The following is a 16147-nucleotide window of genomic DNA, read 5'->3' on the forward strand; positions in this document are numbered from 1 at the left end:
GTACATACCTTTGTAAACGAAAGAATAAAATTAAGAAAGTGAAACTGAATTTATGTATGTATGTGCACAACATTTCTATCTTTCTTTCATATTTTTCAACAATTTATATGTTATGTTTATGTTACATGTATATATAATACATCTTTCATTATAAACAAATAAGTAAAAAAGTATATACATATTGTTTGTGTAAAAAAAATATTTATACATAGACATGTATAACAAAAAAATCAAAGTTTGTTAAATACCTGTAATTGGTTTTAACATTCTGTATATGCATTTCATATCCATATTATTTAAATGTTTGATACATATATTCTTTCAAGCGCAATTTGTCTTTTATGATTCAATTTGTCTATATACATTGATTGTCTACTATTCTGCATTATTGATTTCATGTTTTGTATTTTCATTGTCTTCTGCATATCAGAATAGCACCTTTGATAATAAAATATCGCATTAAGAAAATCCCATAGATTAAATTCAGGCCATAATACTTTCGTAAAATAAATACACGTATTTGATATCTGAAATTAGTTATGTAATGATGTATTGAAAAAACAGACAAAAGAATGGATTAATTCATTAACTTACTTGCCACGTAAGGAAATCACTAAACCTAACTTCTCCAGAAGTACGAATTAATAAATCAGGATTTGGTGAATTATTAGTGTACAAACAATTAGAAATCACATTTTCATCAATATCTTCTGAAAGAATGTCACCACTCTGAACACCTTCAATTACATCTTTAATAGCATGTGTAATTTCATCTCTTGCTAAAACATATTATGTATAAGCAAAATTATGTTATACATAAAAAAAACTATAAATATCAATTTTACTTAAATTACATACAATTTTTACAGCCATAAGAAAAACTTAATTTCTTAATTCATAGTCTTTTTTAACATACTTACATGTGTAAGCAAATGCAATATTAAGAAACCCTTTGTCATGTTCTTTAGTGAAAATCATAGTTTCTGCCATTAATTCTTTTATACTTTCAGGTAATAATGACCAATTACCAATTACACGCACACACAATCCATGTTCTCGCATTTTATCTCTGCACAAATATATTTGTTACATAATATAATTTGAATACATATCAAATAAATTATATAACTTCATAATTTTAAATTAGATCTAACATACTTTTCACCTAATAGTCTTTGAAATTTTTGCTCTGCAAGATTTAGAAGTCCATTTACTTCTTCTTCCTTTCTTTTGAAGTTTTCAATGCTAAATGCATAAAATGTTACTTCTTTTATACCAAGATCTCTACACCATTGTAAAGTTTCTGCAAATTTGTCAAATCTGAAATGTTACAATTTATATGTATATAGTGTATAAAATACATAAAATTGAACAGCGGTGTAATATACTTTTAATTAGTACAATACCCCTTTGTATGTCCTTCTATTTTTCCTATTCCATTTTTACTTGCATAACGTCTGTTACCATCCATTATAAATGCTACATGATTAGGAATATGACCGGTTTTTAAAATCTTTATAGCCAAAAGTTGAAACCAGTTTAAAGTACTGTCTCTTATCCATGACATTATATACAAATAATTAAAAACCGTGTTTTTACGGTACGAATTAAATTGTTTGGAACTATAAATATTAAATATATGCAATGTATATTAAAAGGTAATTTCTATATATTTTAATAAATTTCATCCAACTACTTCATATTATCTTTGTATATATCTTACATATGATATTTTAAATTAATTAGAAATATTTACTCTAATTTTTTTATTACTATTTAATTTGTATAGATATTATAATTTAAAATGGCATAGCATAAATTTCCCATGATTTAACATTAATCTTTAGTAACGATATAAAATAGTACCTTAAGACACGTCATATTCTACGTAAAAAAGCTATTAAATTCATTGTCCTACCGACACGTCGGCATTTAACCTTACTAAAATTTTAAAACATATTTTTATTATCTCTAAAAATTATATCAGTTTATTACGTAACAGCCTTTATTTATTCGAACTATATATTAATAAGATTTATATTCTTTCATTAATAATTTTTTTAGAATTCTGAAAACTTTTGAGAGGTTACATACGTGATGTCGCATACATGTACAGGGGATACGTACGGCTACATGTATGTAGCTGTCATACATGTGTATATCGTTACACATCGATATTTCGAGTTTATTCGAGTTACCTAGCGTCCATCTTGAAGTTTTAGGTTTTGTGAAAAATGCTCATTATGTTTTTATTCCCCTCATAAGTATATGTAAGTATATTTAAATATATAAAATAATGTAAAATAATAATATCATTAGTTCTTTAGTACTTATTTATGAAATATATAAACAGAATTTAATATCATAATGCATGAAAATTTGTGTTATACCATATTACAAAATAAATGCTAACATTATTAAAATTTTTATATAGCAGAAATTGGAAAGTTACATTGTTATTTCATTTCAAAGTAGCAAATTATTCAAATTATAATAGAATATTCTATAAAGATATTACTATATTATTTAATTAATAACAATTTTGAAAGTCTTAACTCATATAGTTCAACTTGAATAGCCCTATGTAACCATAAACGTAACTTTTGTAGTAATTATTCCTTACGCCTCCTTAATAGAATTACTTTAATTATAATTCAATGATATTTATCATTATATAACAGATACAAGTACGGCAAACTTTATTTTATAACCTGTTTCAGTTTATGCGACGTTTAAAACTAAATTGTCGACTTCTTTCACATTTCTTGCAACTACGATTTTCCATCACTGTATTTTTAATTTCAAATAAACCGCGTTAGATGGTACAGATGACGTTCACAAATATATTTTATCGTATATAATGTAAACTCTTAATAGTTTGCCGTTAAAATGTGTAACAGTAATGTGAAAATTAGTTGTCTGAGTTTATTCTGAATTGAAATGTAACAAAACTTAATATGCTGTGCGTCTCGGTTTGGAAATAAATATGATTCGAGATAAAATTATACAGGGTTTTTAAGCACAAGTTACGTCCCTGAATAATACGGTACGTTGTGTCGACAATCGGGAAGGGGGGGACTACTTTCCGTTGAGGAGGTGAGCGTGCGTGTGCGTCTCGCGGTCGAGACCTCGCGAGAGAGAAAATGAAATCTGAAATGGTTACTGCCGCGCTATGACCCTAAAAAGCAAATGTTTCTCTTTGTCTGTGAGTGAATAATAAACGATTGGTCAGGCGAAATGGAGGGCAGCGTGTCGAAGAATGAGACTGCAATAGCACCAGGTAAAGAATGGGAGCGATAAGCGCCCTTACCATCCGCAACGAAGCGAGGCGTGCGGTTCGTTCCTAAGCAGCGTTCTTTCTTACAGAGCTGTACTTCCTAATTGCCAAATTCTTAGCGGCGGGACCTTGTCGCGAAGCCGCGGACGTAAGTATTCTCAAATTAAAAACTGTGAAATTCCATGATAATATCATGACGAGAGATGTACGTTTTAGGTGTTGAAGCGTGAATTGGAGCGAGCTAAGGTAAGACGATTGGTCTGAGTTGACGTTTTGCCGGGGTGACACTATACATACCCATCGGCTCCACATGGTTTGCACGTGGTTTCTGCTTGTCAAAACATTAGAATTTCAAGGTCGGCGACCTTGATGTTCGACAAATTGGCACAATTTTATCTCGCGTACGATCGATCAATTGATCGACTTATTTTTAGGATTTTTTATTTTTTCATAGGTTTTGCCGCAAAGGACAGATTGGGAAGGGCATGTTCATAATCAAACATTTGAAGAGTTGGTAAGTAAAATTAATATTTCAAGAGAAATTCTTATTTCGTGTATAAAAATCTATCATATACGATAACATAACGTATTTTTCCGGATAATGTTATCATAGATTTTGTTTTGGTTGCGTCTCATGTTAATCGCCAAATGCCAATATATGAAGTACCCCTAATAGGTTCCTACCCCTTTTCTGTCCCACTCCTCAACCCTTCTCCGCTATGGTTCTATGTGGCTGTTGCACAAGATTCCCCCACCATGCTGCGTTCAACCAATAAGCATTAACTTTCAGCCATCTTGCGCGTAGTGATCAATGTATATATCTCATACTCGGACCTTATTTATAGAAGCTACTATCATACGTGATGACTGGCCTTTTCGGATTGGTTGTGTTCGCTTGTTTATCCTCTCATTGGTTACAAATAGGAACTACTTTAGATTACTTAAATTTCAATTATTACCACGAATCTCAGATATATAGCAAAATTTAATTGAAGATATTATTTCCATTCCCTTTTTAAATATATCAATGACTAAAAAATATTCTGGTATTTTTAAATACACATCGTGCCATTATTTACAGTAGAAAGTACACCAGTGAAGTACAAAGAGAAAACATAAATTATAATATTTTAGGAAAAGAAGTATTCTCACATTGGATCAAATCACTTATTACAAATATGTGCCAGAATTGGTCCAGTATTGGAAAAAGACGTACCTCCATGTGTACCAGGGGCAATATCTCTTTTGGGAGCTGGCAGACAATCTTTGTTACGTACACACGAAGGTAAAATACAATTAATTTAGAAAAATGAAAACGTTTGACTGGTTATTGAAAGTATTCAGTTTTTTTTTTATAAATACATCAAATCCGTTACGCAGATGTCAAACATCAAGTTCATGGCATTACTTCATATTCTGGCAGACTAGGTGGAAAACCATTTTTGGATTCACCTTATAGTTTATCAGTGCCTAACATAGGTATGTTAACTATTTGTTCTTCGATCTTTTCATAAATAATTTTTGTTCCTCTTACTATCATACTATTTCTCTGTTATATAGTACATGTACTTCAGGGACGGGAAAATTCAGGACCTCTAACTCGAAGAGAGGCAATACCAACAAAGTTTTATAATAAAATGCAATTGTATAGACACACGTTAGGACATTTATCTGCAGTATATTGTGTTCTTTTTGATCGTACTGGGAAATATATAATAACAGGTGCAGATGATTTACTTGTTAAAGTATGGAGCTCTATTGATGGACGATTATTAGCAACTTTTCGAGGAGCTTCTGCTGAAATTATGGATATCGCTGTAAATTTTGATAATACTTTACTTGCTGCCGGTAGTTTAGATCGAATACTGAGAGTTTGGTGTTTTCAAACTATGTCTCCTGTAAGTTGATAAGTAACCTACAACATTCTATATGATAATGTGATGTTAATTTATAAATCTTAATCATTTTTTCAGGTTGCAGTTTTATCTGGACATTCTGGTATGATTACCTCTGTAAATTTTTGTCCCATATCTTGTCATGGTGTATACTATTTAGTATCTACAAGTACTGATGGATCTGTTGCTTTTTGGTCTCATACAAAAAAGAGCAATGAGAGAGCAATTTTTCAGTAAGTTAAATTTAAAATAAAATGTTCCATTTTTGTATCTGTTATGAAAATGAATTTTTTTTCCTTCTTTTTCAGACCAAAACCAATCCAATACCATGAAAAAATGCGACCTGGTCAAGCCCAAATGATATGTGCTTCATTTAGTCCTGGTGGAGCATTTATGGCAGCAGGCTCAGCAGATCATCATGTTAGAGTATATGCAATGTTAGGAGATGAAGGTCCATGTAGAGTTTTAGAAGTAGAAGCACATTCTGATACAGTTGATAGTATTCAATGGGCACATAATGGTTTAAAATTTATATCTGGTTCTAAAGATGGTACTGCAAACGTTTGGCATTTTGAACAGCAACAATGGATGTACAAACGTTTATTAATGACTACCAAACTTCCTGGGTAATTGAAATGTTATATGTCTATGAGGTGCTTGTCAAATGTTTATTTAGAGATAATACCAATAACTACATATCATTTTTTTTCGTAATTTCTAGAGAATCAGAAACCGAAGAAGATTCTAATAAAAAAGCTAAGGTGACTATGGTTAGTTGGGATGTAAGCGATGAATGGGTAATTACAGCTGTAAATGATAGTTCACTCAAAGTATGGAATGCGAAATCAGGTGAATTGGTGAAAATACTACGTGGACATAAAGATGAGGTCTTTGTGTTAGAATCCCACCCAGTAGACCCTCGTGTTATATTAAGTGCTGGGCACGATGGGCAACTTATAATTTGGGATGTTTTAAATACAGAACCAATAGCATGTTTTCAAAATTTTATTGAAGGACAGGGTAACGGTGCTGTTTTTGATGCAAAATGGTCTCCAGACGGAACAATGTTGGCAGCGACAGATTCTCACGGTCATCTTTTATTATATGGGTTTGGATCAGGTGTTGAAAAACTTAAAATAGTAAGTTTAATAATATTTGTATCTTGTTGGTTTTCTCTTTAATCTCGCATATTATATTTGTAAATATGTTATTCATTCTATATTTTGTTTTTATGCAGGTACCTAAAGAATTATTTTTCCATACGGATTATAGACCTTTAATACGAGATGCAAATAATTATGTTTTGGATGAACAAACGCAAACTGCGCCTCACTTGATGCCTCCACCATTTTTAGTTGACGTTGACGGAAATCCTTATCCACCAGCACTACAAAGATTGGTACCTGGGAGAGAAAATTGTAGAGGAGAACAATTGGTACCAAATATTGCAGTAGGCGCTGGAGGTACACAAGTTTTTTCATTTCTGCTTATGGTATTATGTAAAATCTGTATATGACATCTTTTGAGGCTAAAATTTTATATACATTTTATAGGAATGCAAGAAGTTATAGAGGGTCTTCCATCTCAGGAACCACGGTCCAATATTGATCAATTAATCGAAGCGCTTGCACAAAGACAAAATATTAATATCGATGGGGAAAGTGCAGCTGATGAAAGAGAAGAAAATGCAGCAGAACAACCAGTTCGTCAAATGGCTAGTCCTCGCGGGAGTAGATCTGGTTTGAGAAGAGCTGGAGATGTTGAAGGTGTACGACAAAGTAGTGGTAATTGGCAAAGGGATAATACTACACCTTGGAATAAACCTATTCTTGCTCGACCCATGAATCCAGCTGTTAGGGAAACACAAGTTAAAGCTTTGTACGTTTCATATAATTATATTACAAATTAGTTCATTAACTTTACTCTTTTTCTTTTTATATGTTTATGAATAATTCAAGTTCATAAGAAAATAAATATGCTGTAATATTTATAGGCATGCAACAGCAGAAATGGAACTTGAGAATTTAAAACGGGAGATGCGTAAAAGGCCACAACCCGTATCAAATACTGCCAATACTGAAGGTAATATAAGTAATCGAATAGCCAATCGGAAACGCAACAGAACAACTAGACATGGATATAGAACTAGAGCTACGCGTGGTGAGGAACAAGAAGATGAGGATTTCGAGGTATTTTTACAGAGATTTCATTAAAATTAACGAAACGTAATTGATATTTAATAATCATGCATTTGGTTCTAGAATCCTGATAATGTAGGAACAACAGCAAGTTCTGCTAGTAGCAATAGTAATGACTCTACTGCTCATGAAGAAGATTTGTGTTCTGATAGTTCAACATCAGATTCTAGCACTGAATATTCAGATTGGATCGCCGATCACGGTTTAAGCTTGGAACCACCAAAGCGAAGTAAGCGTAAACCTGTAAAAAAGCGATCACTTACACCACCGAGTGATGCAGATAAAAAACGGAACATACGTCCTAAAAAGAAGGTAATGAAACGTTCTTTGCACAAGCATTTTTGTTTTAACTTTCGAAATACATTGTTTTTATTTGAAGGACATGCCGCTTCCTACTGGCATCGATGATATCCCAGAAGTTTTTAGACCTTCAGAATGGTTGACGGAAGTAATACCAAGGAAAGCTCCTTATTATCCACAAATGGGCGATGAAATAGTATACTTTCGACAAGGCCACCAATTCTACTTAGACGCTGTAAAAAATAAAAAAGTGTATGAACTTGGCCCACGATGTGAACCGTGGAATAAAGTCAATATAAGGGTAAATATTTTAATTATAAATTAGTTGATAAATATTTTGATTTTAATACTGGTTGTTAAGAAAAAAAAAAAAAACACTACATAATACTTTCACAGGCTCAGGAATTTGTAAAAGTTGTAGGCATTAAATACGAAATACGTCCACCTCGATTATGTTGTTTAAAATTGGCACTAATGGACGAAGATGGTAGATTAACAGGAGAAAATTTCACTATAAAGTATCACGATATGGCTGATGTGTTGGACTTCTTAGTTTTACGTCAAACATTTGACACAGCATTAGCACGTAGTTGGTCTGAAGGAGATCGATTTCGTTGCATGATCGATGATGGATGGTGGATAGGTCAAATACAATCTATGGAACCTTTAGACGAGGATTTTCCAGAATCTTTTTTTATGTGCTTTCGCGTCAGATGGGATAATGGCGAATATGAGAGAATGAGTCCTTGGGATCTCGAACCAATTGATGAAAATAGTACGTTTAAAATTTTCATCAATTAATTTTTGACAATCAATCTGTTCATATCGTTTGAAGATACTACTCAAAGAGATTTAGAAAAGTATTATAAAACCTTATTCTGCAATAAGCGTTCGTTATTAATCGCGTAAACACTATAAAATGTGCTTAAATTCATTATGCAGGACTGCCTGCAGAACTTGGAGGTGCAGTTCCCGTCCTTCCGGAAGAGATACAAACAATATTATATCAACCTCATCAGGAGGAATGGCCAATGGGAGATAGAGAAGCAACGTGTCGTAGAATTATACGTGGATTAGATCAAGTGATGAGTCTTGCAATCGCTGAACCATTTATGGCACCTGTTGATCTCAATGCATATCCTACATATGCGTTTTTTGTGGAATATCCTATTGATCTGACAACTATAAAAGCTCGTTTCGAGAATCATTTTTACCGAAGAATAACATCTGCACAGTTCGATGTTAGATACTTGGCAACGAATGCGGAACAATTTAACGAGTCACACAGTCAAATAGTGAAGCATGCGAGAATAGTTACCGATCTATGTCTACGTATTATAAAGTAAGATTTAGTTTATTTGTAAATTTGTTATATTATTTGAATACATAAGGTCCGGTGGTGTTTTTTTTTTAATCTTTCTTTGGTGTTAGGTGAGAAACATAAATCGTAGCATTATCAATTGCATTGTTATTTACAACTGCCCTTGATTAATAATTTTTAATACATCTCGTGGACGGATAAATTTAAAAAATAGATTATTTACAATTTATTACGCAGAGACACTACAGAATTGGATGTACCAGCTCTTTATCATCAATTAGTTGACACATACCATTCTTCTGAATCAGAGGTTGATGTAGAAGATGCAAAGGACAAACCTTCAACTAGTACTCAAAAAGCAACTTCAAGCAGAAATCTACGTTCGCAAGAAATATCGACTGATTGGAAAATAATGTGCCGTCAATTATTAGAAACATTATGGCAGTGTGAAGATTCCATTCCTTTCAGGTAAAATAAATTAATTTTAGTACAATCGGAGATCACTTTGATGACCCGACATTACACAGTTTTCATAGTTATAAATCTTTCGAATTTACAGTTTGTATTTATGGGAAAGTTATTTTAATGCAGTTCAGTCGATTGACTATAAATTAATATTAATTGATGTACTAAAAATCCATCTGAATTATGCTATTTTCTTATTTAATGTTTTACAGAGAACCAGTTGATAGATTAGAACATCCAGATTATCATCAGATCATAGATACGCCAATGGATTTACGTACAGTGAAAGAGGATTTATTAGGAGGAAATTATGAAACTCCTTTAGAATTTGCCAAAGATATGCGGTTAATATTTACGAATAGCAAGAATTATAACACTAATAAACGATCAAGGGTATATCATATTTATTATACTGCACAAGGAACAAAAAAATATTACAGAAAATTGTATAATACTATTTTTATTGTAGATATATTCAATGACGATAAGATTATCAGCCATGTTTGAGGAGCATATGCGAAAAATTATATCAAATTGGAAATCTGCAAGGAGACGCAATAATAATGCAAAGAATACGAAAGGGAAAGGCAGAAGAGGTGGTAAAGTTCGTTTAACAAATGGCACCGGTATGTTTTCGTCGTGTTAATGTGTAATTTTTAATATAATAAATTAGAAGCAAATTTTAACAAATTCAAATTATATGTAGGACCTTCAAAATCGAAACGTGTTTGTTCTGATGATGATGATGATGATATGAATAGCGAAGATGACGACGTAGATGAAATAGAGAAAACGAATGCTAACGTGTTTGCACCAGGTTTGCACCATTTGTATTTTTAAGTCAGTCAGAAAGAAAAAGCATATTATAATTAAAAGCATATTGTTTTAACATTAGTTAATCTTTTTTATTTTGTGTATCTCCAACTTTAAGTTACATTGGAAATTTTTATTATTACTTTGTCACATTTTACATATGCAGATATTTCAACTACAAATAATGGACGTTTCATATATTACATTTTCAAATAAGAAAACAACTATTTATTTATTTCTGTGTATACTATCATTTTTGAAATAAGTACATGTTTATTTAATAAAAGAAATATAATTAATGTTTGCCATTTGTTTTATTGACAGGACCATCACGTATGACAAATGGACATGCAAAACGATCTGCTGCTGCAACGCGACCTACGCTAAAACTTCGAATTTCTAGATCTACGGTACCGAAAAAACCGAAAGAAAGTGAAAGTGAGGCCAGTGACTCGGAAGTTTCTACAGATAGTGAAAGTAGTGGTAGTGTACCTGTAAGAAGGACACGGGCAAGAAAAGCGGTACCAAGTGTCAGTGCTGATAGTGATTCTGGCGAAGTATATACACCCAGCGGACGTGGAAAACAAAGTCGAAAAAATCGTGCGAAAAATAACAGAAACAATAAGCAAGTAAAATCAAAGTCGAAGTTAAACTTTTATGAAAATACGAAAACGGACGGTGAGGACGATGAACCATTTACTGCGAACGATGTATCGGACGAAGAAAGCGAAGAGGAAGTTATCAATAGAAGTAGAACAAGATCGCGAAAGTTAGCGTCTACGCCGGAACAGGAGGATAGATTAAGACGAACGGCAAAAGGTAAAAGGCAAAATATTGAAAGTCAGAGCGAGGAAGAGGAGGCAGAAGAAGAAGAACAAGAAGACGACGAAGAACAATCTCAACATGAAATTAATAACCAAGATTCGGATAGCGAAGAATCGGATAAGGGCTTCGTATCGTCAAGATCTCAAAGAAGAATTCGTGGAACAAGAGAGGCACAAAGTCAGGAAACTGTACAAAATTCGAGGAGAACTGGAAAACGACCTCGTTACAATGACGAGAGTGACGAGAGCAATACGGTTCCAGTTAGAAATCGACGTAAAATAAAACGTAGATATTACGCGGAGGAAAGTGATGAAAGTCCAGAACCAGAAAACCTACCGCGCATTAGCATAAGCAGCAGAGGACGCGTGCGAAAGATGACGGAACGAGCACGGGCTTTTCTTTTAGATTCACCCTAACAACATCTTTTATGCTAGTAATAAAGAAAGTGTACATTATTAACCTTCAAATGATTCTTAAAAACGTTTAAGAGTAATTGTAAAAATTCGAAACGTTATTTGATAATGTTTATTCTGAAACGTGCGACTGTATTCATATTGTAGCATTACACTAAACGCGTGTATGCCAGGATATATTGCCTGAAAAATCTTAGGATAAGAATATTGATAGACTGTACGTATAAACACTTGAGATTGTCATAGCAATTCATGATAAACACTGCTACAAAGTACTTCCATTATTATGAAGCACATCGATAATATTATTTTTTTATGTTTAAATATACAATTAATTAATTGTTACATAAGACAGGTTTCAGTAGCAAGCGGAAACAGTGTAATAATTCAACAAAATTTTATGTTTTGTTGATACACTTTTTACATTTCTCCAAATTTTATGATATATACCAAACACTGGATATTTATGTATAAAATATTTATTGTAATCGCAACCTGTACACATCATTCCCAATATTTAGAACGCAATAATGACTAAATTGTTATACAATTATTTTTGCAAAATATTTCAAACTGTTATTGATACATATATATATACATATATATATATATATATATATACTGTTTAAAAATGCAAATAGAAGAGTATTCCTTACGAATCCTGAATTTCTATACAATAATGTCAGCAAAACTGAGGTGACATATGATAGTGTTTATATTAGATTGTTGAGAATATGTTTTGTACCTGGAATGACGCGAAGAAAAATACCCATCTTGTTCAGGGAACATAACTTGAAGTTTCGTTTCGCAATTTCAACTTTTGCTTTTTTTGAGAAATGCCATTCGACAAGTGAAAAGCTACTTTCATACAAATGTCAGGAAAGAGTTGGGAAAGGCATATATGTAGCTAATTAAAATGATCCGTATCAGTGTTTACGTTTCAATTTGAACTTCACACAAATGAAATTGTAATGTATGCAGAACCTTTTTAATAACACTGACACTTAATGAATTTAGTATTTGCATATTTGTACATTTTTCTAATAAGGCAATGTTTTTCATATACGATAATAAAAAATAAAATTGATTTCAAATCCAATGATTTGCACATACACATAAAATTTTAGTCTTTTTATTACACGAATACTTTTAATAATATATTCATCGATTATGCAAAGTGTTAGTGAAAAGTTAACGAAAATTGTACTTAGCCGTATTTTATAAACTGTATTAAATGAGGCAGTGCCTTTATGAATACGATTAATTATTTCAAGAACATGAATAGAGAATTTTATTTGTTTTTTTGGAAGAATAATCAGAGAGGGACTGACTACCTTTCAGTTAATTTAATAATGGCACTGTTTTCGCTTTTTACAACTATACTTAAAATATATTATTTGTAAATACAATTGCGATGTAAAACGATTGCAGCTTTTTTGTTTAAACATGAGTTAAACAAACGTGTGCTTTACACGATTTGTAGTATAAAGTAGTATAAATTTTTACATGTAATTTGTATGTCCATTAGAGGATTAAGAACCAATGCTCGTGCGATTTTAGGGATTTTTCATACATAGAAATAGACATTTTTCAGATTTATATAGCATACAAATTAATTCACTTACTAAATAATAGAAATACAAGTTTCTGAAGACAGCTATGCAAACCGGCAAACTAATATAACGCAAGAATATGTGCACAAATATTGGAAGTCTTGACTGTCTCGAGCCATTGTGATATTAGCTTAAGAATATTAAATATAAAAATGATATAAATAATAACGATTAGGAGTATAACGGATATTTTTTTAATAATGCCTTGAGAAGGAAGGAGTCATATCATGTGGACTCAAGAAGTCGAATGATTCATTAATTTAACGCCACGTTAACTTTGATCAGTTAATTAAATATATTACAATTAACGTGTTTCGTATCTTAATCCCCAGAATTAATATAATTTTGTGTACATAAATATTGTTGAATAACAGAACTTAACATGGGAGCGATAGTTTCAATTTATGTCAAGTTTTAAACTTTAGTTTAGTCGAATCAATGTACTCTGTCGCAAACTTAGTTTATTGAAACCCACCGTCATCAATAAAAAAAAATATTAAATTGTTTCATATTTGCTTTTTATTTATCGAAAAACCTCTAATTTCTTTAATGATTAACTATTCAATTAAATCCAGGTATTCATTATAAATATATGAAGTATCCCATACTAAATTTATTTAATTGTTGTGTGTCTTCTTCCTAAAATGGTAGATCTGGAACAAGCTCATTTAATGGATTAATAAAAGCATATATTAAAGTAAAGAGAATGCATGTTAAACATGAAAACATTAATTTATCGAAATATTACATGTATTACTAATGTGTTCTAACATGTGAAAACTTACAATTTTTTATTTTTACCGAAGGGAAATGTATTTAGATACTAGATGATTCGTGAATGCATTGCAGTATGATCACTTGCTACTCTGCTGAAATAAACTGTGCTTTTTAGTAGGATGCGATCTATATTATCCTCTTTTTTCAAACTATAATGCTAACTAATCCTATAAAATATCGCGCACGTTACAAATTTTAAATAAATTGAATTTATTTATTTAGTTCAGCACTACTGCGAGAGATGGCGCCACCAGTCAGTCAGTAGTTCACTTCGCTGTCGGTAATCATGTGCGACCAGTTTGAGCACTCTGTGAAGAGATGACGCCACCAGTCATTCAGAGGTTTACTTCGCTGTCGGTAACAGTGTGCGACTAGTTTGAGCAATTTTCGCAGAGATGGCGCCACGTGCAATAAATATATATTAATATTGCTTTTGGCGATACATTCAAAATTTCAGGGAAAACAAACGATTGTAATACACTTCCAATGTGTTGAATAAAAGTGTCAAGAGCTCCAAGAGTTATCGAGGATCAAGTAGGATTAAATTCAACAATGTTCGTTTCTTTTTTTAAAAAACTGTAATTATTATTAATCGTAATAATATGATTATTGACAATGACGCGGCTATGTGCACATTAAAACACCTTAATCCATATCTTACAAGACCAGCTTTTCTTTTACATTATATACAGTAGCTAAATATTGTATTATTTCACTTTGCAATATAATAAAACTATTTATATATTTATATATTTATATATGCACGTATGTATTCTGGGTCGTTGTAAGCGTCCGCATCTTTCAATCTCTATGTGGACACGTACAACGAATTATGAGAAATTCATCGTTATCGGATTTTTTTTCTTTCTATGCTTAGCCGTAAGTAAGAAACGATTCGAAATTAAACGATTCCGTTTAGCTCTCCTCCTCTCTGTACAACGTAATAGGCTTCGCTAAGGCTCCGCTTATCGCCGACGAGTTTTTCATTCTCCGGCTTCCAGGGTGTATAACGTTATCTCTCCTCTTAGAATTCAGAATTCTAATTTAATATATATATTAACATCATTTGTTCGATCCTAGAACCAGTCGATTCGATTAACTTTTAAACGATTTAAAATGACGATCGAAGCCGTTTTGATGATTGCGATTATAGATTATTTACAAATTCATTAAAGTTGTATTTCTCTTTCTTCAAATCTCTCCTTGTTCCATTACCTTAGTTGTAATTTCTCTCTCTCTCTCTTTCTCTCCCTCTCTCTATATATATATCTTACGTAAAATCAATCATACACAAATAACAAAAAATATACATATCAAAACTTGAAAACAAAAAAAATCGTCATCTTTGAGCGAGATAATCGTGTACTTCTGCTTCGTGACAGCTTTTGATTAATAGAACAATCTACATGATCACTATATATATATATATACATGTATATATATACATATGTATATGTATATACCCAATCTTTTTTAGTAGAAATTATAAAATGAAATATCATTGCTATGTTGTACTTTTAAGTCAAGAGATTTTTGAGCTAAAAGTAAGAGAGTTTAAAATGTTTCTGTAGCTATCTTTGAAAAATGATTCGTGAACAAGAGGTAGTCGAACATACAGAATCTAGGTATAGCATATTGCACCGTTATTTTCCATATAATTTATTTTGGTAATTAACGTTAATTAGACCAAAATCTTTTTATGAATGGAACAACATGAAAAGCTGTCATTGGTTGTTCAAAATCGATATTATTACATTAAAAAAAAAAAAAAATGAAAAACATTTATAAAACATTCCGCGTTTGCACGTTTCCATGGATCACATTTCCATCGTTACGAAGGCGGTCTCATTAAATGAAACCGCTCCTAAAATCGTTAAATAGTAGGCAACAAGATTTAAAAGTGACACGCGAGTCACGAATTATTTGAAAACGTTCAGACAACGTTTCTTTCCTTCTTCTCCTTTTTCTTGTTAATTCTTTTACAAACGCCCCGCTTAGTTATACAAAATCGTATCAAAAATCGTACAAAATTCTCGTATACGGTTACAACATTGTACAAGCACAGCGTATGTTAGATATTGTTTGTCAATCATTTAAAAAGAAAAAAATACTTCATAAATAACGATTAAAAAGCATTAAAAATCATCGTACTGTTAGCTCAGGAATCTCTTGTACATCGGACACGATATTTCTAAATTGATTAATATTAATACCTTCTATATGCACGTAAATATAGAAAGAAACGGTTAA

General features: G+C 31.8%; 2 protein-coding genes across 3 annotated transcripts; one reads left to right on the plus strand and one right to left on the minus strand.

Annotated features, from left to right (window-relative positions):
• Positions 1-187: 187 nt before the first annotated feature.
• Dhdds (Dehydrodolichyl diphosphate synthase subunit) lies at positions 188-2222 on the minus strand. Of its 2 annotated transcripts, XM_076895013.1 has the most exons (7): positions 2095-2113; positions 1867-1941; positions 1407-1622; positions 1159-1320; positions 921-1069; positions 595-779; positions 188-527 (listed from the first exon to the last, which is right to left on the minus strand). In XM_076895013.1, the coding sequence occupies exons 3-7, from the start codon at positions 1565-1567 to the stop codon at positions 297-299; spliced, it is 888 nt and encodes a 295-aa protein (XP_076751128.1). In that variant the 5' UTR covers positions 1568-1622; positions 1867-1941; positions 2095-2113; the 3' UTR covers positions 188-296. The 2 variants fall into 2 exon arrangements, with proteins under 2 accessions (XP_076751128.1, XP_076751129.1); XM_076895014.1 differs by lacking the exon at positions 1867-1941 and having other exon boundaries at positions 2095-2222.
• Brwd3 (bromodomain and WD repeat-containing protein) lies at positions 2162-12099 on the plus strand. Its single transcript, XM_076894959.1, has 23 exons — positions 2162-2270; positions 3011-3280; positions 3367-3425; positions 3494-3523; positions 3732-3791; positions 4412-4562; positions 4658-4756; positions 4838-5175; positions 5251-5405; positions 5481-5798; positions 5894-6311; positions 6410-6635; positions 6726-7050; positions 7166-7361; positions 7434-7682; positions 7750-7971; positions 8067-8445; positions 8613-9012; positions 9229-9459; positions 9669-9849; positions 9926-10082; positions 10163-10273; positions 10594-12099. Exons 2-23 carry the CDS (start codon positions 3238-3240, stop codon positions 11508-11510), a joined length of 5265 nt encoding a protein of 1754 aa, XP_076751074.1. The 5' UTR covers positions 2162-2270; positions 3011-3237; the 3' UTR covers positions 11511-12099.
• Positions 12100-16147: the final 4048 nt, after the last annotated feature.

Source organism: Xylocopa sonorina, chromosome 5 (genome assembly GCF_050948175.1).
Source record: "Xylocopa sonorina isolate GNS202 chromosome 5, iyXylSono1_principal, whole genome shotgun sequence".
Taxonomy (NCBI): domain Eukaryota; kingdom Metazoa; phylum Arthropoda; class Insecta; order Hymenoptera; family Apidae; genus Xylocopa; species Xylocopa sonorina.

What these genes read in the sequence shown, in the direction of transcription:
- Dhdds (XM_076895014.1), bottom strand. Translation starts at nt 1,567, where the DNA reads ATGTCATGGATAAGAGACAGTACTTTAAACTGGTTTCAACTTTTGGCT. An exon ending in ATAGAAGGACATACAAAGGG is followed by an intron (nt 1,321 to 1,406) that starts GTATTGTACTAA and finishes GTAACATTTCAG; the next exon opens with ATTTGACAAATTTGCAGAAA. An exon ending in TATTGCATTTGCTTACACAT is followed by an intron (nt 780 to 920) that starts GTAAGTATGTTA and finishes AATATGTTTTAG; the next exon opens with CAAGAGATGAAATTACACAT.
- Brwd3 (XM_076894959.1), top strand. Translation starts at nt 3,238, where the DNA reads ATGGAGGGCAGCGTGTCGAAGAATGAGACTGCAATAGCACCAG. An exon ending in TGAGACTGCAATAGCACCAG is followed by an intron (nt 3,281 to 3,366) that starts GTAAAGAATGGG and finishes TCTTTCTTACAG; the next exon opens with AGCTGTACTTCCTAATTGCC. An exon ending in GGAATAAAGTCAATATAAGG is followed by an intron (nt 7,972 to 8,066) that starts GTAAATATTTTA and finishes ATACTTTCACAG; the next exon opens with GCTCAGGAATTTGTAAAAGT.